We start from the raw sequence: 24,627 nt of genomic DNA, 5'->3' as shown, positions 1-24,627 counted from the left end.
TGGGCTCACCCCCGCCCGGTACTGCAGCTTAGCGGAGGCAGAACCCACGGCTGGGTTGGGTTTGTGGATCCCCGCGACACGCGGCCGCGGCGTCCCCCTCCAGGCCCCTCTCTCCCACCCCTGCAGGAAGTACGCGGCCATCTCGTCCTCAGAGCAGCGGCAGCGCTACAAGAACGACTTCAACGCCGAGTACAGCGAGTACCGCGACCTGCACGCCCGCATCGAGCAGATCACTCGCAGGTTCACGCAGCTCGACGCCCAGCTCAGGCAGCTGTCCCAGGGCTCCGAGGAGTATGAGGTGGGCGCCCCCTGGCCCTCTGCGCCCTGGCTCTGCCGAGTCCGCGCTGTGGTGCCGCCAGGACCACGAGGGCTCAGGACAGTGCTCTGTCCCAGGCGCTGAATGCCCCGCGCACCTGCGGCTCTCCTGGCTTTCAGCTCTGGGCCTGGGCTCTGCTGTGGGGGTCCTCACAGTTGACCCAGCTTGTCGGCCTCCTCTGCCGTGGGGACAGCCATGACCCACCTCCTCAGCTGGGGGCTGCATCGGTGCCTGGGGGCCTCTCTCCGCCCAGGGCACAGGGCTCACTGTACGCACGTCATGGGCCAGACCGTGGCAGACACCCCGCAGCTGAGACCCGTCCAGCACTCCGGGACCACCCGTGCTGCTGCAGCGGAGGGAGGTGGGAGGGCGCTGGGGGTCCCGGTGGTCCCAGTACCAGGCGGCCCTTGGTTCTCAGGCTTGGGCACGTGGCTTCCTGAGCCACCCTGTGGGAGGGGAGGGTCTCTACCCTCAGCCACCAGTCCCTGTTGCTGCCCTTCTGTCCAGGTGCCCTGACTGTAGGGCTGGGGGGCCCTGATTCCTCCTGGGGTCGGTCTTGCCAGGGGAGGCCTCTCTGCTTTCCAGAGGAGGCCTCGTGATTGGAGGGACCTTGGGGGATTTGGAGGGTCTGGACATAAGGAGCCTCTAGGGCTGCCCCCGCGCTCCTGAGCAGTGGCCGGGCCCCGCCCCCGCCCCCACCCCCGTCCCCACCCCCGTCCCAGGCCTGTGGCCTCTGCCCCACCCACCGGGGAGCCTTGCAGCTGTGGGCCCCCGGGGCGCTGCTCGGGGTGCTCCTGTGTGAGCCTGCCTCGCCCCACCCCCTCCTCTACCACTTGAGTAGAGCGTCTGTCACCAGGGAGAAAGGGCCACTCAACTTGGGTTTCCCACAGGCAGGGGCGTCATTTATTTCTCTCGTTTTCCCTGCAGACCACGCGTGGGCAGATTTTGCAGGAATATCGGAAAATCAAGAAGGTGAGTTTCCGCCGCATGGTAGGCACTCGGGCCGTATCAGAAGCAGCGGGTTCAAAGGGAGCCTGGGGGAGAGCAGAGGGCCTCGGCGGGTCTCAGCGGCCTCCCTGCCCCACCTCTCACAGGCGGCAGGCAGCCTGGCCTGTGGGTGAGCCTGGGCAGGGCCTCGCTGCCCGCTGCTGGCGCAGCCCCCTGCCCTGTCTGGCCCCCGTGGGGCGTGGGGAGCAGGGAGCAGCCTGTGGGTCCCAGCCACCTGAGCCGGCGTACGGGGGACCAGAACCCTGGACATCGAGCCCAGCATGGAGGGTTCTGGTCTGAGGGCGGTCACTGTGGGGTGGGTGGGGGGGACAGTGCCTGGGGCAGAGCCTGACGCTGGGCCGTGGCTGTCCCCAGACCAACACCAACTACAGCCAGGAGAAGCACCGCTGCGAGTACCTGCACAGCAAGCTGGCCCACATCAAGAGGCTCATCTCGGAGTACGACCAGCGGCAGCTGCAGGCCTGGCCCTAGCTGCCTGCCTCCTCGCCTCTCCTGACCCGCCGGGTGGCGGGGAGCTGCGGGTGGGGGGCGAAAGAGGATTTATTTAAAACAATAAACGTGAGGAAGACACACGCATCTGAGCCAGCTCCGCTGGCTTCCAGGGGAGCCCTGCAGACCTCTGGCCCAGGTGGGGCAGCCTCGAGCCCAGCCCCGGCCCCCCCTGCAGCTCCTGCGCAGCCCTGGCCCACCGGGCAGCCCTGGCCCACCGGGCTCTGGGAAGCCCACCCCCTCTGCTGTGGCCTGGGGCGTTCCGCTTCCTCTCGTCAGAAGACTCGAGGCCCTCAGAGGCCACCCGCCTGCCTTTTCTAGTTTTATACAAAGACAAGCCACTTTAGCTACGCTAGTGAGACTTGAGTCTATTTTTGTACAAAAAACAAAGCAAAACCTTTTTTTCTAAACCTGTGCCTCCCTCCCCTTGGATGCCCAGGGTCTAGACGCTGCCCTGCGTCCTTTCTGCAGTATTACGGAAGCTGCCGGAAGGTGCCGCCGTGCCTGGGAGCTCCGGGCAGGGAAGCCCCTGTGCCCCCTCCTGCCCCTTGGGCGAGGTCTCCGTCAAGCAAAGGGGTGGCCCCAGGGTGGCTGTTGGAAGAGCTCCAGCGGGTGCCCCTGGGCGGCTGCTGGGATCGCGGTGGTGCGGAGCGCCGGGCCCAGCTGCGGGGCCCCAGGCCTGCAGGCTGCAGCGGCGGGTGTCTTCACGCTGTCCTCGCTCTGCCCCTTGGCTGCCGCTTTCCCGTCTCCCACGGTGGGGGCCACGTGGTCTTTCTCCATCACTCCGTCCACTTGTGGGTCCCGGGGTTGTCTCAGCAGAGCCACCACCGAGGTTTGCACTCAGGGAGGGGCTGGAGGGGCCAGTGGGGTCAGGGAGGCCCCGGGGCAGAGCAGCGGGAGCCGGAAGGAAAGGTCTGTCCACTCTGGGGGCGCAGGCTCTGTGGACACCCCAGTTGCTGCTGTGTGGCCGTGCCTAGTGGTCCTGGTGCCCCCGAAGCGTCAGGGGCTGTGCGTGTGTGTGGCCCCGCGGGGTGAGGGGAGTCTGCCGTGTGTCCCATGCAGGGCTGAGTGGAGCCACGGCTTGGGGAGGTGAGGGGTGGCCGTGACCTGGAGCCCGGGGCTCTCTGGGGGTCACTGCTGCCAGCAGCAAGGCAGGGAGGGCGGAAGTGCGCAAGTACAGAGATGTCTATTTTTCTAAACCACAGGGGGCGCCTCCTAATGGCTTCCAAAGAGCTGGCACTGCGTGGAGGTGCCTGTAGTGCGTCCCACCCCGCCCCGAAGTCTCTTTCCTTTGGGACCCCGGGTTCCCAGAGCTGAGGAAGCCGATCCTTCATGTTTCAGTAGCTGTTTTGTTTTCATTTGGGACGTGGTGGGGAAAGCCGAGCAGGCAGTGGGGCGCCCCAAGCCCTGCGGAGTGCGTTGCCAGACACGCGGATGTGGGTCACACAGGAGGATTTAAGGAGGTCCCAGCCTGGGGGCGCCAACTGCCCCTGGGAACCCGTTCAAGGGACTTTCAGTTGAATTTGCCTTTTTGTTGTTATTTGTTCTCCTTTTAAGGAATTATGAAGCTAAGGAAAGTTTCGTGCTTTGGGGGTTGGTGGACGAAAGTTTAGCTGATTAAATATGGTCTAACTTATTGATACTGTTTTTTTTCCCTTCAATGTTGTACTGTGGAGAAAAACTATTTGAGCCATGGAGTTGGTGTTTACAAGAACTTTTCACTGTTGCCAAAATGTTACAATTGAAAGGCATCCAGGTCTTCAGTTTCCTAATATTTTCTTAAAAGATCTAGTGTCCTTTTTGTACACTAAACAGGTGAATGCTGATTTTTTCAACCTACAATAAATTTCACTGAACTGCATCGGCAGCTCGGGCTGCCTGGCTGTCGTGTTGTGTCATAGCTGGGTTTCCGTGTGGCCCTGTGGCTGGGGTGGCGTGACTTGGCATGGGGCTGCCACGGTGGTGAGGAGGGCGCGTGGGGCTCGTGTCCCGAGCCGTCCCCCAGGGATGAGAACCCCAGCAGGGGGCCCCACAGGCGCCATGGCCGGGAGCCAGACAGCCTGGCCGAGAGCAGGAAGAGACTCGGGTGATGGGGAGCCACAGCAGGCGCAGCACAGCAGCACCCCGCTGCAGACGGGGTGGGCTGAGCCCGGCAGGGGGTCCCTTGGCCACCTCCGCACCAAAGCCCACAGGAGTGGGGCCAGGAGGGGCGATTATTTGGGGGAAACAGCTGTGACTCTTCACCCTCTGATGAAAACAGCTGTGGGTACTGGCGAGGTTTTATTGTCTGTTCCTTCAGGCCGGCACACTGGGGCAGGGGCCCCGTGCCACCCGTGGGGACAGGGATGCTGAGGCCTATGGGAACTACCATCCCTGTCCCGAGATCCAGGTGAGGTGCAGAGGACGCAGAGCGATGGTCCTGCCCTCCAAGGTCAAGGTGGGGGTGGGCATAGTGGGGAGCGAAGGGTTGCTGGGGTCAGTGGCTGTGGGTCCCAGCCTCCCTGCTGGCCAGCGGCCTTGGCCTGGGTTCTGAGGTGGCCCAGGAGTCCAAGGGGCACGGGAGGAGAAGTCAGGCGGCTGGCAGGGCAGAGTGTACCTGCCCCACCCCCCGCATGGCCTGGCCGTGCTGTTCTTCCAGGGGATAACATCTCTGTCCTCACAGCCCAGGGCGACACCCACCTCCTCCGCCTCGGTGCCCTGCCCAGCGGCCTCCCCCGGCCACAGTCAGTGCCCTGGCCATCCTTCCTGAGTCATGGGTGCCACCAGTCTAGTCCGCTGGGACCCAGAAGGGTCTTCCCACCCCAGTGCCCAGGGCACCACGGCAGAAGGGGGCTCCGGGCCGCCCGCCCATTCTTGCCACTGCAGGATGGTGTCCCCGGCTGCTCTCTTCCCACCAGCACCCCTACTCCTGCAGCCCCGCCTGTGTGCCGGGCTCCACCTGGCTCTGGGACACAGCAGTGACTGGCAGCCCCATCTCCGCCTCTGGGCGCCTGAAGGCCGGTGCCTGTTCTCTGCACCCAGCCCGGGCAGCACACCTGGCCCTGACTGGTCCCCCGCCTCTCCCCTCAGCCTTGCCAGCCGCAGGCCCTGCAGTCAGCACTCGGCGCCAACTGCTGGGAGTGGAAGCAGCGCAGCCCGATGCCGCCTCCCACCCCACCAGCCTTCTGCTGGCACTGCCTATGGCCGCCCTCTTACCTGTACACATTCCTATGTCACGCGTCGCCTCAAGGCACAGGCTCCCTCTCTGAGTCTCTGATCCTCCGATACCTCCTGAGCGTCCAGCAGTTCAGTCCCCAGAGATAGCATCAGACTCCACAAGTTAGTCTCACAGGAAATTCCTGCCCCCATGCCTCCACCGGCCTGCTGTAAATCGGGGGTGCCCCCCAAACCCCATCTCAGCTCTGACAATTTGCTAGCTCAGGAAAATGCTGACAGCTGGCAGAGGAGACGCGCAGAGTGCGGCTGGGCGTGGGGCGTGGAGCTTCCCCACGTCTGCACTCAAACCCCATTGTTAAGGGTTTAAAACAAAAGTTCAGAGACAGGGACAAACTCCTGGGCTCAAGCAACCCTCTCACCTCAGCCTCCCAAGTAGCTGGGACAATAGGCCTGCACCACACCTGGCTTTGTTTAGGGGTTTTTATGGAGATCTGGGATCCGAGATGTGTGATACCTTTTTTCCCACCCATCATAAGGGTCCCCGTTGACATTCCTGTAACAAAAGACAAGTTAACAAAAGAAAAGCGTAACAAATTTATTTAATCCAAGTCTTTCGGGAGAGGAGCCTTCAGGAAGGAAGACCCAGGGAGAACTTTCTGCTCCGCTTCGATGAAGAATGTGCAGACATGTGATTGGACAAAAGGGTACGGTCTCGTGGAAACACACTGCGGCTGGGGTGGGACCCAGCACGGCCTGTCTGCTCAGACTTCTTGGCTCCCCCAGTAGCATTCCTTCCTCCAGGGTATGGGGCAGAGCCCTTCTGGAATGAGGGTCTTCAAGGGAGAAGGTTCCAGTTTCTATGACCTGCCTTGGGGAAGAGGAATTCTGGTTTCCATGGCTCACTTCGGGGCGAAAGAGGGGCGAGAGAGGGGGCGGGAGAAGGTCGGAGAGACCTTGCTTCTGCTGCCTTCCGGTTTGCTTTAGGCCCGAGCTCCGCCTGCCAAAGGCCACGCTGCGGGGGACTTGTGTCCTAAGCCGTATAGTATAGCCACCTCTACACAGATATGATTGGCTAAATCAATGGCCACTGGCAATTAAATTCAAATCTCCAGCCCCACCAGGGAGAAAGACCTAATGGCATACATCGCACACCCAGCCCTGAGGGTCTGCCCCAGTCCCCAAACTGCCTCCCATCTGGCCATCTTTGCCTCTGCCCTCTCTAGGCAGCTCAGGTGGCCTAGCCTGTAGTTTTCTCAGCGAACTCCTCTTCATATCTCAAAACCCTTTCCAGCTCATCTGGGAAACCTGCCTTGTAGGGCCCTGCCTGTGAGTTCTCTCCAGCTGGGGGGAGGGGGGGGAGGGGGCTGCCCCAGTCCACTTCCAACTCCCTCAGACTGGAGCCCCTTCAGGGTGAGGCCTGGAGCCAGAATCTTGGAGCCCCCATCCCCCAAGGTCGGGCCCTGACTGTCTCCTGCAGACGTTCCCAACCATTCACCTTTGGGGCCAGCTGCAGTGGTGGAAACTTTCCGAGGCTTGTTTTGGAAAGTTCCTGGGGGAGCTGCCCCGCCTGCGGCTGGGTTCCCACGCTCCCTCATCTCTTATCTGCCGTGTGAGGGGCGCCTTGCTGTGCTGGCCTGGTTCCTGTTCCTTCCCAGCTGGCCGCGGAGCCCTGCCGGTGCCCTCCCCTCCCCGGCCCGCCACCCTCCCCTCCAGCCCACCCTCGCGAGCCCTCCTGCTGCAGGTGGAGGAATGAGGCCACGCAGGCCCCATCCACGCGAGTCCCCTCTGGAGACAGAGTGACTTCGTCCAACCTGAGACGGGAAGGGGGCATGGGGAGCCTGGTGGTACAGGGGGATTCTGGCTTTGAGGTCCGAGTGCTGGCTGGTCCTCTGCCTCGGTTTCCCCTCCGGTGTCTCGGGCCCTGAGATCCCCCTAACCCCCGCCCAGCTCCACCCTGGCCTCGCGCTCATTTGCACCCTCCTCATCCTCTTTTGTAAAATAGGAATACGCGGCCGCGCGCCCCATGGTTTGCGGGGCAAGGTGAACCACCGCACGCCGCGCTGTGGACGCCGCGCTGTTGCCGCTAGACAGGGACCCGATGGCCACTGTGGCTCCGGGAAGTCGGGGCCCGAACCCCAGGCCCCAGATGTCGCGCCACTCCCCCCGCCATCCTGCGCAGGCGGGCGCGGGCGGGGCGGGGGCGTGGCTGCAGGGCTTTTCTCCGGAGGCCGCGCGCAGCGGAGCCCGCGTTGCCCGCCGCCGCTGCCCGAGCCGACTCCGCGCTGGTGAGTGTGGTCCCGGGGGTTGGGGTGCGGGCACCCTGGGCGCCCAGACCGGCTTCTCTCGGCCTCGTAATGTCCCTGCTGACCCCCTGCTAACCCCGCGTCCCCCAGCCCGCCGTGATGGAGGCCGCCGCCCAGTTTTTGGTGGAGAGCCCGGACGTGGTCTATGGCCCTGAGGCCATCGAGGCGCAGTACGAGTACCGGACGACGCGCGTCAGCCGCGTGGGCGGTGTCCTCAAGGTGGGCGACGGACCAGGGAGACGTAGGGATTGGGGGTGCCGGGGAGTCCGGGGATTGGCTGATTGCCCAACATCTCCAACCCTGTCCCTGCGAAGAGGGGATCGGGGACGGTCCCCGGGGCTCACTCCGCTGCCTGCCTCCAGGTGCACCCTACGTCCACGCGCTTCACCTTCCGGACCGCCCGGCAGGTGCCCCGGCTCGGGGTCATGCTAGTCGGTTGGGGCGGGAACAACGGTTCCACGCTCACTGCTGCCGTGCTGGCCAACCGACTGCGCCTGTCCTGGCCCACGCGCGCCGGCCGCAAGGTGGGGGCGGCGGGGCCCCTGCGGGGGGCGGGGCCTCCGGGGGGCGGGGCCCGGCTGCGGGCGGGCTCGGAGGAGGGGTTTCCACGAGGTAGGGGGCTCGGCGTCGGTCTCGCGGGGGCGGAGCCTAAGGTGCCCGCGGCCTTGGCGGAGGGCCGGGGAGGCGGGAGGTTTCCGCCCTGGCTAGGAGCCCGGAAGCGAAAGCGCCCGACGGCGGGGCGGAGCCTGAGGGTCTGCGCGGGGCCCTGGCCGGGTCTCTGCCCCCCCCGCGCCACTCCCACCGTCACCCCCACTGTGTCCCCCGCCCCACAGGAGGCCAACTACTACGGCTCGCTGACTCAGGCGGGCACCGTGAGCTTGGGCCTAGATGCCGAAGGCCAGGAAGTGTTCGTGCCCTTCCACGCGCTGCTGCCCATGGTGGACCCCAACGACCTGGTGTTCGATGGTGGGCGGAGCCCTAGGCCGGGAGGCGGGGCGGGCAAGGGGTCTGGAGGATGCTGAACCCGGGCGGGACCGAGCATGAGGATCCCCCGCAGGCTGGGACATATCGTCGCTGAACCTGGCCGAGGCGATGCGGCGCGCAGAGGTGCTGGACTGGGGGCTGCAGGAGCAATTGTGGCCGCACATGGAAGGCCTGCGCCCGCGGCCCTCGGTCTACATCCCGGAGTTCATCGCGGCCAACCAGAGCGCACGCGCAGACAATCTCATCCCCGGCACGCGCGCGCAGCAGGTGCTGCCCCATCCCGCATCCGTTTCCCGCCAGCGGTTCCACATCACCTATTTTTCGTCTCCTGTTTCCCCACTTTTGCCCCATCACGCGAGTCCAGGGCCCACTTAGCACTTGCGGAACTGAGTGGCCCAGGCCTCCGTAGGCCGTGGGACCTGTACAACCTCCCCGTACCCCACCCCCAGCTGGAGCAGATCCGCAGGGACATCCGAGACTTCCGGTCTAGTGCGGGCCTGGACAAGGTCATCGTCCTGTGGACGGCGAACACCGAGCGCTTCTGCGAAGTGGTTCCGGGTCTCAACGACACGGCCGAGAACCTGCTGTGCACCATCCAGGTAGGCGTGCACCAGGGACAGTGAGGTCAGGTCCAGCCCCAAAGACCCGTCTGCGCTGACTGCCCGGTCGTCCCCACAGCTCGGCCTGGAGGTGTCCCCCTCTACACTCTTCGCCGTGGCCAGCATCCTGGAGGGCTGTGCCTTTCTCAATGGGTCCCCACAGAACACGCTGGTGCCCGGCGCGCTGGAGCTCGCCTGGCAGCACCGCGTCTTCGTGGGTGGAGATGACTTCAAGTCAGGCCAGACCAAGGTCAAGTCCGTGCTCGTGGACTTCCTCATCAGCTCTGGCCTCAAGGTGTGTGGGCCTGGGGGTGCAGGTAGGGGACCTGGACTCCGATCACCCGGCTTGTATGCCACAGGGCCTGAGCCTCTGTGGTGTCATTTGTACCCGCAGACCATGTCCATCGTGAGTTATAACCACCTGGGCAACAACGACGGGCAGAACCTGTCGGCGCCGTCGCAGTTCCGCTCTAAGGAGGTGTCCAAGAGCAACGTGGTGGACGACATGGTGCAGAGCAACCCGGTGCTCTACGCGCCCGGGGAGGAGCCCGACCACTGCGTGCGTGGGGGCCGGGCGCGGGCGGGGGGCACCCGACGGGGGGGTGGCGGGGACCCGTGCGACCTTGTGCCGCACCCCAGGTGGTCATCAAGTACGTGCCCTACGTGGGCGACAGCAAGCGAGCGCTGGATGAGTATACGTCGGAGCTGATGCTGGGCGGAACCAACACGCTGGTGCTGCACAACACGTGCGAGGTGCGGGCCGGCGTGGGGCGGTGTCGGGGAGGGGACCGGCCCCGCCCCCCCTGACCCGCCTGCCCCCCAGGACTCCCTGCTGGCCGCGCCCATCATGCTGGACCTGGCACTGCTGACGGAGCTGTGCCAGCGCGTGAGCTTCTGCACCGACGACGACCCGGAGCCGCAGACCTTCCACCCGGTGCTGTCCCTGCTCAGCTTCCTCTTCAAGGCGCCGCTCGTGCCGCCCGGCAGCCCAGTGGTCAACGCGCTCTTTCGCCAGCGCAGCTGCATCGAGAACATCCTCAGGTGCGCCCGGCGTCGGCGCAGAAGGCGCCTGGCGGGCTGTGCGCAGGGCCGGGGGCGGGGGACCTGGCCCTGCTGAGCTCCCACTGTCCCCCCAGGGCCTGCGTGGGGCTCCCGCCACAGAGCCATATGTTGCTGGAGCACAAGATGGAGCGCCCAGGCCCGGGCCTCAAGCGAGTCGTGCCCGCGGCTGCTGCCTGCCCTGTGCCACTCAAGAAAGGACCGGCACTCACTGCTCCCAACGGCTGCACAGGCGACGCCAGTGGGCACCCGCAGGTGCAGGAACCCCAGACACCCACCACCTGAGGCTGTGGCCACGCAGCTTCCCGGGCTTCCTTCCCTTTGCACCTCCGAACCCACCCCCTTCAGCTCCCCAAAAACAATAAAGCCGGTCCCCCACCCACCAAACTTCCACCTCTGGGTCCTTGGGGCCTGTGACCGGGATGCGCCTCCCTCTACCACCCCTGGTTCCGAGCGTCTCCAGACCAGACTTCAGCCCACCCCCTTTTCAAAGCTTTTACCCCAATCCCAGGGACCTGGCAGCCCCTGGAGCCTCAGTGCATCACAGTCCTTGAAGGTGGCACGGGTTGCAGACCAAAGTGAGGCAATCTGACACCAGCTACCAAAACCCAAAACCAAGTTACATTTATTGATGAGGTCCACCCCCTGCCGCCCTGGAAAGAGGGGGAACCCGAGGAGCCCCTCTCCCCGAACAAAATACAAATGGCGGGAAAGGCCCATAGAGAAAAGAACGTCTCTGAGGTCCTTGCGTTTCTGTTTTTTATAAAATGAGAGTTTTTCGTGCGGGGCCTCTGAGCCAGGTAAGCCTTGTTTGGCCGGGAGTCCGGTTGCCCGACGCGCGACCTCAGAGCCCCGCCCGAGCAGGGTCGGGCCGCCGCCCGTCACACGCTCACGGTCATCCCGGGCGAGTACTGCGGAAAGAGGGGGCAGCGCGCAGGGCACGGCTTAGCTCCGGAACAGGCTGGGACCCGCCCCCGGGAGACAATGGGGGACAGGGCAGGGCCGGGTCCTGGGCAGGCACAGGGAGGGAACAGGAGGAGATAGGGTGGGGCCGATGCGTGAGGAAGCCGCCCTGGGGCGCGGGTCCCGGGGTGGGGTGGGGTGGGGGCGGGACGGTGAGATGGGGGCGGGAGTGGAGAGGGTGGGAGGGTTCAGGGAGGGGTGAGGATGCCGCGGCCGCCCCCCCCACCTGGCCCGCCGCGGTCACGGTCTTGCTCTGGCCCCCCGGCCGCCCCGCCGGGGCCTGCCCGCCAGGCCCCTCCGGCCCGACGCCGCCGCGGGGGGAGAGTCGACGCAGTCGCTTACGCTTTCGCTCGGGAACGGGTGCAGGAAGGTTCCGGCGGCCGCCATCTCGCCGTCGTCCCGCGGGGTGCCCGGGGCGTTGCTCAGGCCGGCCACGGCGCCGGGGGAGCTCTGGGGGCGGCCGCGGTCAGCGCGGGACTTCCGGCCCCGCCCCGCCCCGCCCGCGACCCACGGGCCCCGCCCCCCGCCGGAGCGCGGCCCCCTCACCTTCGGCAACCCGTCCAAGTCGCCCGAGCCTGCGGACCGACAGACCACGGACGCCCGGCTCAGACGCGCCTGCGCCGGGCCCGCCCGCCTCCAAGGGCCTCCTCCACCTGCCGCCGCGCCCCTCACCCCGGTCCTGCCCGCCGGGGCGCCACGGGGAGTCCTGGGACAGGGGCCGCGCGGAAAGTCCGAACTGGGGGGGTGTCAGTGCGTCCCAGTGGCCTCGTCGCTGGACGCCCCCTCGGGGGCTGGAGAGCTGCCCCGACGTCTCCAGTGCACTCGGGCGGAGGGGCGAGGGCGGGGACGCGGGGATGGGGACGCGGGGCGCCCACTCACCCAGGGATCCGTTCACGTGGTGCGGCTCCATCGCGCTCATGGCAGCCATCGGGCCCTCCGCGCCTGGGCCGAGCGGAAACTGCGGGCACAGGGGCAGCGTGGGACCCAGGCCGCCAGCTGCACCGCCTGGAGAAGCACCCCCGCAACCCCACTCACGTTAGCCCTGCCGGCGCCTGGCCCGATGGGGTTCATGATGGTGTACATGTTCTCGCTGGAGTTGGTGGAGTCTGGGGAGACCGGGATGTGAGGGGGCTTCCCCCCAGCGCAGCCCCACCCCCTCCCTGCCCACAGGCCGCACCTCCAGGGCTAGGCATGATGGGTGTTCCAGGGGGGCCGCCTCCTCCTGGGGGTCCCTAAACACGGAGGGAGACGGGGACCATGAGAAAGGCACTCATCCGCCATCCCGCAGCCCGTTCCTGAAGGTCGCCCAGCCTCGCCCCGACTCACCGTGTAGCTGCCAGGGGATGAGGAGGAGTAGGGGATCTGGGGACAGGGCCAGCTGTAAGCAGTCAGCCGGGCTGCTTGCCCAGCACCCCCAACGCCCCACCCACCCAGCCTGGGACTCACCGAGTTGCCACTGGGGCTGGCCCACGGGCCGCGCACTCCAGGACCTCTGGAAGAGATGGTGGGTGGTCGGACCCTGGGGCTAGACAGTACACAGCCCCTCCCATGCCCCACACCCCCCACCCCACTCCCCTGTGCCCACAGATGGTGCCTGAGGCATGGTCACCTTGGGCTGCCAGGGTTCAAATCCCAACTCAATGGCCTTTTGGCCGTGGGGAGACTAATTGTTACTGTAGGCCTCAGTTTGCCCACCCAACAGTGACAGTGAAATAAACAATATCCAGGGCTGTCCTAGGGACTCGGAGCCTGCCCTAGCAGAACCAGCCCATGAAGCTGGGTGCTGGCCTGCAAGGTGGACACATTCCTGGGGTCCCCGAGGGCCTTACATGTTCATGGCAGGCAGGCCTGGACCCGCAAGGGAGTTGGGTGGGGGCCGCATGCCCCCTCCATAGCTCTGTGAAGGCAAAAGGGCTGTGAGGGGGAGGGGGGACAGCCCTTCAAGCCACACCCTCCACCCGGGCCCAGCCCTTACCTGGGGCCCTACGCTGGCCATGCCCCGAGGGGGCGTCACCCTCTGCATTGGGCCGCCCATGCTCGGATGCCCTGAAGTGGAGGCAGAAGGGTGGGGCTCAGACTGGGACCACTCCCCAGCGTGGACACAATGGTGAGGCAGCAAGGACAGGGCGCTGAGCTGGGGTCCTGACTGATCAGGGTAGGGGGACAGCAGCTAAAGTTTCCCTACTCACCCTGAGCACGCGGGGAGGGGTCCATGGCGCCAGGGAGGAGGGGCTGGGAGCCGGGGAGGCCCACAGGAAGCTGCAGAGGGGGCGGGGGCGCGGTGGCACTAAGTATGGGGTGCCCCCACCCTGCCCAACTCCTGCCCCCCTCCCCTCATCCCTCTCACCTGACTTGGCATCCGCAGGGTGGGCCGAGGGCCCCCTGGGAACCGTGGTGACATGAAGGGCTGGAAGAGGTGGGCAAAGGTCAGCACCTCCCTCCACCCTCTGGCCCCCCAAAGCTACCCCATTCCTACTATGCTTGGATCCCCAACCTGGATGGCCTCTCGCCCAGAACAAGCCAGCAAACTGGCCAGCGTGGGGGGGCGGTGTGGAAACAGGAGGTGCTGGGGGATGCGTGAGTGTGCGGGGCAGGCGCCACAGGTCCTTACCTGGCTGTGAGGCCCCATCATGGGAGCGTTGGGGTTGTGGGGGCGGTGGCTGGGAGCGGGGGTGGCCCTAGGACACAACCAGGGGGGTTGGGGACAGCGAGGCCATCAGAAGCCCTATTTCCTGTGGCCCTGCTGAGCCTGGCCACGGAAGGGGAGGGAGGGTGGCCAGCCTATGGGACAGGGAGCCCTGCAGAAAGGGTCTGGGCCAGGACTAATGACACCAGTGGTCACCAGGACCACTGGCGGCCACTGCATCCACAAGCACTCCAAACACGCACGTGCAGGCCAACTGCACCGAGATTCGCCCTCCACTGCACTTGGGCCCCTCCCGAGCAAAGGCCGGAGCGGGGACACCTACCGTGTGGCCAACACCCTCAGCTGACTCCAGCCTGCCGGCCTCAGGACCTCTCCTGGTATGGGGGCCCCACCCCAGACACATGTCCACCCAGGGTTGGGGGATGAGGGGTCCCGGCAGTCCCAGCCATGTCTGTACCTGGAAGAAGCCGGCCGTCATTGGCCCTGCAGCCATGGAATCGCTGGGGGCCATGCTCCCCATCACAGGGCTGGGTGCCGCCGCGGTGCTCTGTAGGAGTGGGGGAGACCCAGAGGGCCCAGTCAGGACACCGCCTGCCCGGGGTGTTACCCTTTTTCTCTGTGCAGGGGCCAGCCCCAGGGGACAGAGAGCTGTCCGGTGGTCAAGCCAGGATTTGAACCCAGGCCATGGGACCACGTACGGGGAATGGAAAAGAGGTCTGTAGGAGGGGGAGGAGCAGCTGTCCCTGCCCCCACTCCCACCCCCAGTTAGGCTACCCTGACGGGCCTCCCACCACACCAGCTAGCGGTCCAGCCTCGAGGAGCGCCCGGCCTGAGGCTGCCATGGGCCTGAAGGTGTGAAGGGCCCAGGACCCCAGCAGCCCCTCAGCCAGCTCCCGACAGTGGTCCCTCCCCTGCCCACCCCAACTGGGCCCCATGTCTCCTGGCTTGCAGAGAGCTCTGGTGGCCCCCAGATCTACCCGATACCCCAAATAAACACCCCCAAAAATCCATCAGCAGATCCAAGATGAACCTCCCTTAAGACCCCCCTTGGCACTCCTGTGCAGACCCCTGCCCCCTTCCCCCAGGAGGCAGGGAGAGGAAGAGCAGGAGCTGGGAGAGCATCCCCAGGCCCCCAACTTCCCTCAGATGGAGAAGGGGAGAAGACTGGGTACTGAAGGGGGGTTCCCGTGTCTGCCAAGGGTGGAGGTTCTGGTGGCAGCCCGGGGTGGCAGGGGCAGGCTGACAGGCCACTTCCGCTGGTTCCAAGTCCCAGAACTGTCTGCCTGTGGGGCCTCCAGGGTCAGGCAGGGGGAGAGGGCAGGGGGTGTGTGGAGGGAGGCCCCATGTGCCAGGGCAGAGGGCCCCACCTCAGGAGAGGGAGGCGAGAGGACGACTCAGGTCTACCTGCATCCCCCCTCCCAGCCAGACCCTGAACCCCAAGAGGAAGGGGACGGCCGGTCGAGGGGCCAGCACACAAGGCGGCTCCAGAGTTTTCAGAACTGCAGCGACACAGTGTTCCCTGCGCTGCAGGAGTGGAGAAGGGACCCCTTGGAGACACCCTCCTGCCCCCTGAGGGACTCCAGGCTGGCCCCTTCCTGCCCTTACTCAAAGTTCAGTCTCAGTACACCTGCCAGGCTCTGAGGTGGGGGGACGGCTGGGAGCCCCCCAAGCCCACAAGACTGAGAGCACGCCCAAGGCCCAGAGCAAATCATTTGAAAGCCACATGCCCCAGGGCCCCACTCCTGTGCTGCGTCTGTTCCCAGTTCCGAACTGCCAGGTCCCCTCTGGGGTCTGCCCCGCTGCCCCACGCCACGAACACCATGGCCTGGAGCAGCGGGCTCCCGGGCTGCCTGTGGGCCCTGGGTCTGTCCACTTTGCAGGGAGGGCAGCCCCCTTTCGGGCCACAGCAGGCGCCTGACATTTTCTGGGGAGGCAAAGACGAGGGCACGGCTGGGCGCTGTGCTCCGGTGCAGGAGGGCACCTCCCACACCCTCCGAGCCCCCCACAGCTCCCAACTCTAGGCCCTGGGGAGTTCATCCTGGTCCAGCACGCCCTCCCTGGCCAGTGGCCGGGGCGGACCCCCTAGTCAATCACCCCTGAAGAGGCACAGGCCCTCCTGTTGCCATGACTATGGGCTGGGTGCTAGCGTTTCCTGGAGACCCCAAGGTCAGCAGGGGAGCACCAACTCCCAACTCGGAGGGCCAGAGGAAGAGGCCCCCACTGCGTGCCCGGAGCCACGGACTGCGTGCCCCCAGTTACGAGCGAAGATGACAATGGTGGCCTGGCATGACAGGTGCCTGGCTTCCCTTTGTGGCCACCTCCTGCTGTGCCTAGTAGTCTCCTGACGCCCTGCGCTGCCATGGTAACCGGCGCCTTGGGCAGGAAGTATGTTCACGATCATGGCCGGGAGCCCGCTCTGCCCTCCCCGCCAGTGAGGGGGCAGGGGTGGGGGTGGCCACAGAGGCTGCCAGACCTCAGCGGGAGGGGACGACGGGGTGGTGCAGGCTGAGGGGGAGCACTGTCCAGGGGACACCACAGAGCACAGAGAGGGGGCTGGGGCTCAACAGAGGGGAGAGTCCCCCAGGTGAGTACGCACACTGTCAGGACTAGGTAAAGGGGGCTGCACAGCGGACACCGCACACCGGCAGTGAAGCCAGGAGAGTCAGTGCGGCGACCCTGCTACTGTGCATGTGTATACAGTGTGAGGAGGCATCTCCAGGGACAAGGGCACCGTGACCCCGCACACGCCTGTGCTCCAGTGGGGGGGGCAGGCAGGACTGGCCCTGCCGCGGGCAGCTGACCCGCATGTCCCCTTCGAGCCCTACTCTGAGGGACCGGGTGGCCAAGTGCAGAGGATGAAGAGAGGGGCTGCCGTCTGCCACCCGTGACAACATGCCACCCCCAGCCACCTCTCCAGACAGGCCCTTGACCCCTTTCAACCCAGAGGGAAACTGAGGACAGAGAGGTGGAGCCAGCACCCCGGTCAGGAGCAAAGGTCAGGAAGTCCCCAGTGCTGGCCCCAGCGTCCCCCACCCCCTGGGCTCCCACCCAGAAGGCCCAGAGGCTTCCCCCCGTCCCACCGTATGTGATGGGGAGAGGGCAGGAGCCAGGTGCAGTGGAGGGAGCCTGCCCCACGCTGTGAGTGACCCTGGACCAACAGGAGGGCATAGGGTCCCCCAGAAGTGGCCACGATCCCGGGTGGCACCCTGCAGCCCTGCCTGCCAGGCCCACCTGCCCACCCCAATCCCCCTCAGGCTGTGCAGCCCCTGCCCCACCCTCCCAAGGCCACAGGCTGCGCCAACCTGCCCATACCCTCCAGCCCTGGTCCCCGCCAGGGTGGGGACTCACGTAGTCCTGGAAGGCCTTGGCCTCACTGGAGTGCTCACAAGCCTCTCTGCGGTCAGGCGCTGCACAGTACAGGTCCCAGAACACGCTGTGGGTGGCAGGGGACCAAAGTTGCTCCATGGCCCACCCCCACCCAACCCCCACCCCGCCACGGCCGCCGGGATAGCCCTGCACGCACCACCACCAGGAGTGCAGGAACCCGGGGGGCTCCCCCAGCGTGATGTTCTTCTCCCATCGGATCTGCAGGGGAGAGGGAGGGATGTGAGGCAGCCGCAGCCTGAGCCCCTCCGCACCAGCCAGCACAGCGCCCCAAGAACATGGGGACAGGGAGGGAGCCCTGGGAGGCAGGAGGGTGGCCTGGTGAGCCGAGGGTCCCGGGCGTGCGTGCGGCAGATCCTGGCAGACAGATGCCTGGACGCCAGCCCTCAGTTCTCAGGGCCAGCAGAGGGGCAACCCCGGCCCACCACTTGGAACCCCCACGGGAACAGGGTGGAGGACCTTGGCGTCTGCGGGTGGAGCTGCTTACCTCGGACAGAAAAGTCTGGGCTGACTTCTGGGCGCCGACGTGCAGCAGGTACTCGTACACATACAGCGCCAACCTGCCGGGGATGAGGCGGGCCGGGCGGCTCAGGCTCTCCATGGGCCCAGGGCCAGTCCTGAAGCCCCTCCCTGGCTCTCAAATGTGAGGTGAAGATGACAAGGAGGATATGGCCTCCCCACCAGTTGTACAACGCCTACCCATACATCAACACCCAGCCTGCAAGCCCCTCCCAGGTACCCCTGACACCCAAAACTCTAAGCCAAATTCTGCTCAATTCAACGTTCCCTTTGGGCACCAAGTCCCGGCCCTATCCTGCCAATGCTGACACCCCACAGTAGCCTCAGCCCCAAGGAGATAGGGTGTCACTCCTGATGGTGCACCAGGTGGGCACTCCCAGTGTGCCCCGGGCCCCCCACCTAACCCATCCCCAGCCTTGCCTGCCAAGGAAGGAGGGAAGGGGCCCCTCCATCCCAACCCCCCACTCCCTGGCATCCCTGGGCCCCATCCTCTTCCCAGGGATTGGTGCCCATCCACCAGTGGCGGCCACACCGCTCTGGCGGACTCCCCCAGCGGGGCAGTGCTAACCCTAGGAGGAGTCTGGGGATTGGGGGTGGGTAGGTGAGGGGAGGCTGGGCCAGTGGTGCCACACGTCTGCCATGGCACCACCCTGCCCAAATGCCCACAATGCCCTGTGAGCCCCCAGCCTGCCCGGGACCCCCGGACTTGCCTCCCCATCAACTGCACACCCCAAGAGCACAGGCCGGACCATCCACCCCGCTCCAGTCCACCTGGCACACCAGGTGGCAGAGGGACAAACCCCCACCGCCAGGGTCACCTAATCCCCTGGCACGAGCCCCTCCCAAATCCCTGGATCTAAGCCTCACCCTCTGGTTGCCCCAGGTTCCTCCTACTGCCCAGTCAGGCCCTAGGTCGGTTGTGGGGGTGGAAGGTGGTCCTGGATCTGAGACTCAGGGCTCTCCAAGAACCAGCCTGAGGCTGAGCCCCTGTGGAGGAGGAGGCAGGAGGCCTGGAGGCCCTTCCACACGCCTGCGGCTCAGCTGTCCGCCGCCCGCCCCAGCCCTGCTGCGCCACTCTCCCCTGGCTGAGTCCCCGGGCTGCCGGCCCCATCCCAAAATAACCTTCCTTTGACTCACACGCGCTCCCTCCCAGCCGGGCTTCTCTGAGCTGCAGCCTCGCATCCCAGCGCCCTGCACCCACACACCCCAGCTCCCCGGCAGACCCCAGCCCTCCTGCCCTTGCCCTGGAGGCCCCGAGAGCCCCTTTGTGCAGGAGACACAACCGGCCCCTGTCCCGGAGGCCGTGTTCTCCTGGGGAGAGGCGACTCTGCTGAGGTGAGTCACATGCTGTGCGGGGCTGGCAGGTGCCGATCCCGGCAAAGGTAAGCAGGCGCTGTGAGGGGCAGGGCAGGGTAGGTTCCCAGCGTGGGCTCAGCTCCCAGGAAAGGCCTCGGTCACCACCCCATCACTCCGTTCTCAGGAGCACCCCCGGCCCAGGGCCCCCCCAGTTTTGACTCCCTCCACCTTCTAGACTGCAGTGTCCGCCCTCCTCTGCCTGTTACTTCCTTGGCCCCTCAGCCTCCAGGCCCAGCTGTCCAACCCGCTTCTGTGACCTGTCTCCCTTTCCAGAGGCTTCCTGAGCTCACCGGTGGCCAGTGGCCAACGGCCCATGTCTGTCAGTGGAGGATGAGCACAAAAGGCCAGCACCAGAGCCCCACCCTCCAGACCCCAGGAGAGAGGCTCAGGGGCCAGTCAGTCCCCTGGCCACTTTGGGGTCAGAGCAGTGGGAGCAAAAGCTGGGGGCAGGGGGGTGAGACGCCCAGAGACAGGGAGCAAGACAGAGTCTGGGGAACCCGGGTGGGTGCCCCAGCAGGGAGGGGCAGCGTGAGGGTGCCAGGTCCTGCTGTGCCTGTGGTCTGACCAACCAACCCCCTCCAGGGGCAGATGATCCCCCGGGGATCAGGTGTTACTCCCGAAGGGAGGGGTTCACCAAGGAGCCCACCCCACCTGAGTCCTCCTCCATCCCCGCCTCTGCTCTCCCCTGGGCGGCCCCTCCTGCTCTGATAGTACCTTCACGAAGTGGCTGCCCACAGGGTGCTTGGTCCGGCCTCCCCGCCCCTGAGCTCGGGGTCCACTGCCCACCTGACATCACAGGCCCAACCTCGGCATGTCCCCACCCCTGCCCCATTCTTCCCGCCCCCTCCGGCTGCTGCCCTGACTCCTGTCCTCTCACCTCAGCCAGATGCCATCAGCTCAGCCTTTACATACACATCCCACCCCGAGGACCCCAGGTGGCACTCACAGCGCATGCGCCTATGAGAACCCACCCCGCTGCACCCCAACATCACTGCACTCACTGAATTGAAAAAAAAAGCACTTAAGATCTCGCTCCTCATTCACGCCCCTCTCCCCACCCCCACCGCACACCTCGCCCAGGTCACTGCCATCTCCCACCCAGACCAGGCAGGGCCCCTCTGGGGGCTGCAACTACCTGGCCGCTACCACCTGCACCTCCAGCTGGCCGCCCACCCACCCTGGGGCCTTTGCACACGCTGTCCCCTGCCTAGGGCACTTCCACCAGACACCAGTGCGGCTCCAGTGTCACCTACCAGAGGCTTCCCTGTCATATCTAAGCCCCCACCCGCTCCATTTCCCCACCAGCCTCTCATCGCCATCTGACATGCCCGTGCTTAGGGCAGAGCCCGGGCGTCCCGGGCCCCCTCAGGCCGCCGCGTGGACTGACCGAAATGGTGGCCTGGCGCTAATAAAGGCCGAGGCTCCTCACGCCGACGTTAAGGACTCCCGAATCTACCCTGAGAGCCAGGCGAAGCTTTTCAGTTTTGCTCATTTCCCTCACAAGCTGCTACTTTTACTTTTAACAGGCCGGGGTTTCAGGGAAGAATTGTGAGTTGTTTTTTGTTTTTGGTGAAAAGTTTTGAAGCCTGGATGTTTGGCCAGGGAGTTTGGAACACACAGGGCCCTCCTCTCACAGAGGGCAGGTGGCCAGAAAGGGACGTGGGGAGGCCCCGGGGCAGCCCGGGACAAAGCAGCACACAGCCCTCCCTCTAGAAGGAATGGGCAACCTGGAGGATATGGGGCGCGTGGACCCCGAGTGCGTGCCGGGCAGTGGAGATGTAATGTGGCTTTAGTGGCACCGCCACCACTGTAATTATGGAGAATGACCGTAATGGGTGCTCTCTGCCCAGCACCCTTCCTGTACACACATGCTGCTGGGAGCCGGGAGACGCCCTCTACTCATGGCCTTGCGTCACCATCTCATCTGTCACCAGGCCCCACTGCTGCCCCATGGAGACATTCCAACCCACACAGTCCTCCCTGCCCTCTGCCAACCCTAGAGGATGGGCCCTCAGCAATCTCTTACCCCGTGGTGGCCACTCCCCTTTCGCTCCCCTCACCACCCTTGTTCTCCAGCGGCCAGAGTGAGAACCCCCCAATCCTGAATCCCACCCCAGCCTTCTCTGGCCTTCCTCTGTGGCTCCAGTTCCCTCCTCAAATTCGAGGACTCTTCTGGGGCTGGCTCCTCAAGAACCTCCTGCCTGATGGGCTGAAGCACCTGAGTCTGTGTGCTCGTCTCAAAGCCACGCCTGGGAGAAAAACACAAGATGCCCAGTGACGCTGACTGTGGTTGTCACTTATAGAACTATTCTAAACCTACCTGGCATCACTTAAGTGCTCAAGGATATACACACACACCCTTCTTGCATGCGGCCCACTCAGACCCCAGCCTCCCTTGGGGCTGCCCATGTGCTGCGAGAACCCGAGGACAGGCACCCAGCAGGCGCTTGGTCCTTTCTGGAGCAGCTGGCCTAGACCTAGCCTGAAACAGAGAGGCCTGTAATTTCCAAGGGGAGCCAGAGGGGACTCAGGACTGGGGCCAGAGAGAGAAGGAAAGGAAGGGCGTCATTTTTAGGAGGCAGGAGTCTCAGAGCAGGGGGGAAGCACAGTGCCGGAGAGTGAGGATCGGAGCAGTGTAACCCCTTCACCCCATTTCACAGAGGAGGAAACCGAGGCCCAGAGACAGGAAGTGACTCACCAGTGGCTGATAGATATTTCCTGAGAGCTGAGTGGCTACCGGGGTGGATACTCTACCTGTGGCCTCCCACACAGTCCCCATGAGAATCCCCAAAGGCAGGTCATCCACATTTCGGATGAGGACACTGAGGCTCGGGGCCACCAGCCTGCCTCTCCAGTGTGGCAGCCCCCACACCTCTGAAAGCTCTCCCACACCAAGACACGGAGCCCTTGGCAGGTCGCTTCCTCTCCAGGGCTGAGGTGCTCCCTTCAGTGAAATGGGGACACAACCATCTGGTGTTGCCCACGCTTTCTTCAGCAGCAGAACCCCATCTCCAAACCCATGTGTACATGGGCCCCTCTCTGTGGAACAGAAGGGCGCAGGACAGCTCTGGGCAGAGATGGGACCCTCAGCTTCTGCACCAGGAGCCGAGGCGCTGCTGAGGATCTTGTGTGCTGAGACTAGTGTCCTCCAAACACCTCTGCTGGGCAGGCTAGGGGGCGAGGGGATAGTGGGGGAAGGGGCCAGGAACCCCTCTTCCAGCCCTGACCAAGTGCAGAAGCCAGGTTCAAAGAACCAACGTCTCTCCTGGGATGTCTGCTAGGGTCAAAAAATCGACTCCAAACCCCACCACCCTGGGCTCAAACCCTTTATTCCTTCTCTTATCTCCATGGCCACGTCCTTAGTCCAGGCTGCCATTAGCTCTCTCACAGACCAACTGTGCCCACCTCCCCCCGACCACTCCTGGCCTATTGCTGACCCCCTATAAGCCCCACTCCATATAGGAGCTGAAGCGCACACACAGCACTCAGTGAGCTGCCCCTTCCTTCACCCTAGCTCCTTTGCCTGGCCCCACCTCAGGGCCTTTGCACATGCTGTGCCCTCTGTCCCTGACATCCCCCTCACACTTCACTAGCACCCACTTTGCTTTCTTCACAGCACATCTCAAGACCTGAGATGGGCCCATGGGGATCCAGATCCCCGACTCCAGCTAGGTGGGCTTCTTCAAGGCCCAGGCCTGCCTGCCCAGCCACCACACCCTGGGACCCACCCATCACAGGTGTGCCAAACAATTGAACAATTCCCACTGGGTGAGTGAGTGGTCACCTCCAGACTCAACAGCTGGCTGGAGACACAGAAGGGACAGGCAAGGGACGGGGTGACTATGCCAGACACCCTCTGCTTCCAACCTGGGAAGGAACCAGACGCCAGGTTTTTGGTTTTTGTTTTTGAGACAGAGTCTAGCTCTGTTGCCCAGGCTAGACTACAGTGGCGTCAGCCTAGCTCATAGCAACCTCAAACTCCTGCGCTCAAGCGATCCTCCTGCCTCAGCCTCCCGAGTAGCTGGGACTACAGGTACGAACCACTGCGCCTAGCTGATTTTTTCAGTTTTGAAAAGTCTTTGCACTAAAGGGTGCTTGGAATTGGAGTCCAGCTTCCTGTGTAGACAGGCAAGGTAGGCCTGACGGGGCAGTCATTTGCCTACCACCTTCTGGCCAGAAGAGCCTCTTCTCCAAAATGACCCAGAGGATGGGCAGAGAAGGCTTGCTCATCTTTGTGAAGAGGAGGGGAAATCCCAATGGCAGCCCAGGCAGAAAAGGAAACACAGGGGTACAGAGTCAGCCGACATCCAGGGCTCCTCTTCACTACCCAGATGCTCTAGTCCTTGATTCTGGCCTGGCCCTCAGGATCTGTCCCCCTGGGAGCCCAGTGTCCCCTCTGCTCGGTGGCCCGTTGGCTCAACTTCTGGGATTCTGCAAGTCGGCTGTCAGCCATAGCAAGCCCTTCTCCTTGGCACTTCAACAATACTGCAAAACCGTCAGCTGCTCTTGCTGTGGCGCAGTCAAGGCTCCAAGCACCTTTCAAATGCTCCCCACTCCGAGAGATGGCACTGTTATAGCTTCTGCATTTCTCAAGAAAGTGAGCCCAGAAGAGGGTGGTCCCTCGCCCGAAACCACAGCACCAGCAAGCAAGCAGCAGCCCGGCTTCAGAGACCCCATCCGCCACGACCCTGCCTTCACCCACACCACGGTCCAGGGAGTTAGGAACCTGCCCCACCAGCCGGAGACTGCCCGCACCGCAGCCCAGAGCCACGCCGGAACAAGAAGGGCCCCAGGACAGCGGCCCACCCCGGAGCTGCGAACTGTGCCGCCTCCCTGGGAGCCCCACGCAGCTGTCCCGGTCGGGGCAGACAAGTGTCCGCGCGCCCCTCCGGGCCTCTTCGTTCCTCTCCAGTCCTTGTCGAGACGCCGGAGTCCCCGAGTGGCCAGTCTTGTCCGCCCCGGAAACTTCTGCGGAGGCTGCGAGAAGCGCCCGCCGCGGACCTCGAACGCCCGCGTCCGCCGCCTGGCGCACCCTACTCTCGCCCTTTCGGGAGGTCTCGCGACCCTTGAGTCCCGCTCGGATCTCCCGCGCCCCCTCAAATCTCGCGCCTCCAGGGTCTCGCGCGCCCCTGCAAACCTTGCAACCCCTCAAGCCTCTCGGGTGTCTCACACGCCTGGAGTCTCACGCTCCCCTCGGGTCTCCACCGCCCCCTCAACTCTCGCGACCCCTCGGGTGTCGGCGCCCCCGCAAATCTCGCGCTCCTAGGGTCTCGCGCGCCCCCGCAAATCTCGCGACCCCTCGAGAGCGCTCGGGTCCCACACGCCCCGCCGCCCGCGCCGGAGCCCACGGAAGCGGCTCGGACGCCGGGCCCCGCCCCCGGCCCCAGCCCGCCGACTCACTTCTCGCGGGCCTGGCTGTCCGAGGGCACGACCGAGCCCTTGCCCCCCTTGGCGTACATGCTGCTCCACGCCGCCGCCGCCGCCGCCGCCGCCGCCGGGATCCACACCTGTCAGGCGGCGCCGCGGGCCGCGCTCGCCGTCGCCATAGCTACCCCCGGCCCCGGGCCTCACCGCCCCGAGCCCCGGGCGGGCACCGCGGGCATCGTCCGCGCGGGGGAGCTCCAGACGGCCGCGGCGGCGGCAGCGGCGGCTCCAGCTTCGGCTCCGGCCGCGGGTTTTATTTTTTTCCTCTCTTCCCTCAGCGCGGGCTGTTCCGGGAAGTGCGCGCCCCCTCCTCCCGCCGCGCGCGCCCCCGCCCGCCGCCCTCGGGCGCCGCTCTTAAAGGGGCGATGGCAGGCGCGCGGTGGGTCCCGCTGCCTGGACCGCGGGCCGGGCGCGCACGCG

The 24,627-nt window shown here is 65.2% G+C and overlaps 3 protein-coding genes across 24 annotated transcripts in view; 2 read left to right on the top strand and 1 right to left on the bottom strand.

Moving 5' to 3' along the window:
* Positions 1 to 2,945, top strand: part of ELL (elongation factor for RNA polymerase II) — a 69,222-nt gene extending 66,277 nt beyond the window's left edge. The window contains exons 10-12 of the mRNA XM_069476974.1: positions 127 to 298; positions 1,244 to 1,288; positions 1,679 to 2,945. Of these exons, the coding sequence (XP_069333075.1) occupies positions 127 to 298; positions 1,244 to 1,288; positions 1,679 to 1,795 (334 nt within the window). The 3' untranslated portion in view covers positions 1,796 to 2,945. The remainder of the gene's footprint in view (positions 1 to 126; positions 299 to 1,243; positions 1,289 to 1,678) is intronic.
* Positions 2,946 to 7,213: 4,268 nt separating this feature from the next.
* On the top strand, positions 7,214 to 10,270 carry ISYNA1 (inositol-3-phosphate synthase 1). The gene is made up of 11 exons (XM_069476731.1): positions 7,214 to 7,254; positions 7,363 to 7,491; positions 7,635 to 7,796; positions 8,106 to 8,238; positions 8,330 to 8,523; positions 8,706 to 8,855; positions 8,935 to 9,150; positions 9,250 to 9,414; positions 9,495 to 9,608; positions 9,679 to 9,896; positions 9,992 to 10,270. The coding sequence occupies exons 2-11, from the start codon at positions 7,372 to 7,374 to the stop codon at positions 10,197 to 10,199; spliced, it is 1,680 nt and encodes a 559-aa protein (XP_069332832.1). The 5' UTR covers positions 7,214 to 7,254; positions 7,363 to 7,371; the 3' UTR covers positions 10,200 to 10,270.
* Positions 10,271 to 10,508: 238 nt separating this feature from the next.
* On the bottom strand, positions 10,509 to 24,444 carry SSBP4 (single stranded DNA binding protein 4). 22 transcript variants are annotated; one of them, XM_069476773.1, is made up of 17 exons: positions 24,184 to 24,444; positions 17,396 to 17,468; positions 17,048 to 17,109; positions 16,837 to 16,957; positions 13,982 to 14,071; positions 13,225 to 13,284; positions 13,067 to 13,136; positions 12,853 to 12,923; positions 12,707 to 12,774; positions 12,324 to 12,369; positions 12,204 to 12,239; positions 12,055 to 12,109; positions 11,913 to 11,983; positions 11,757 to 11,835; positions 11,424 to 11,452; positions 11,220 to 11,327; positions 10,509 to 10,825 (listed from the first exon to the last, which is right to left on the bottom strand). In XM_069476773.1, exons 1-17 carry the CDS (start codon positions 24,240 to 24,242, stop codon positions 10,796 to 10,798), a joined length of 1,128 nt encoding a protein of 375 aa, XP_069332874.1. In that variant the 5' UTR covers positions 24,243 to 24,444; the 3' UTR covers positions 10,509 to 10,795. The 22 variants fall into 22 exon arrangements, with proteins under 22 accessions (XP_069332874.1, XP_069332884.1, XP_069332914.1 ...); XM_069476783.1 differs by having other exon boundaries at positions 16,873 to 16,957; XM_069476813.1 differs by having other exon boundaries at positions 16,873 to 16,957; positions 17,435 to 17,468.
* Between the last annotated feature and the right edge of the window lie 183 nt (positions 24,445 to 24,627).

This window comes from Eulemur rufifrons, chromosome 2, assembly GCF_041146395.1.
Source record: "Eulemur rufifrons isolate Redbay chromosome 2, OSU_ERuf_1, whole genome shotgun sequence".
In the NCBI taxonomy this organism is placed as follows: Eukaryota; Metazoa; Chordata; class Mammalia; order Primates; family Lemuridae; genus Eulemur; species Eulemur rufifrons.
The sequence above is the reverse complement of the archived record's forward strand: the minus strand, read 5'-3'. Positions and strand labels throughout refer to the sequence as shown.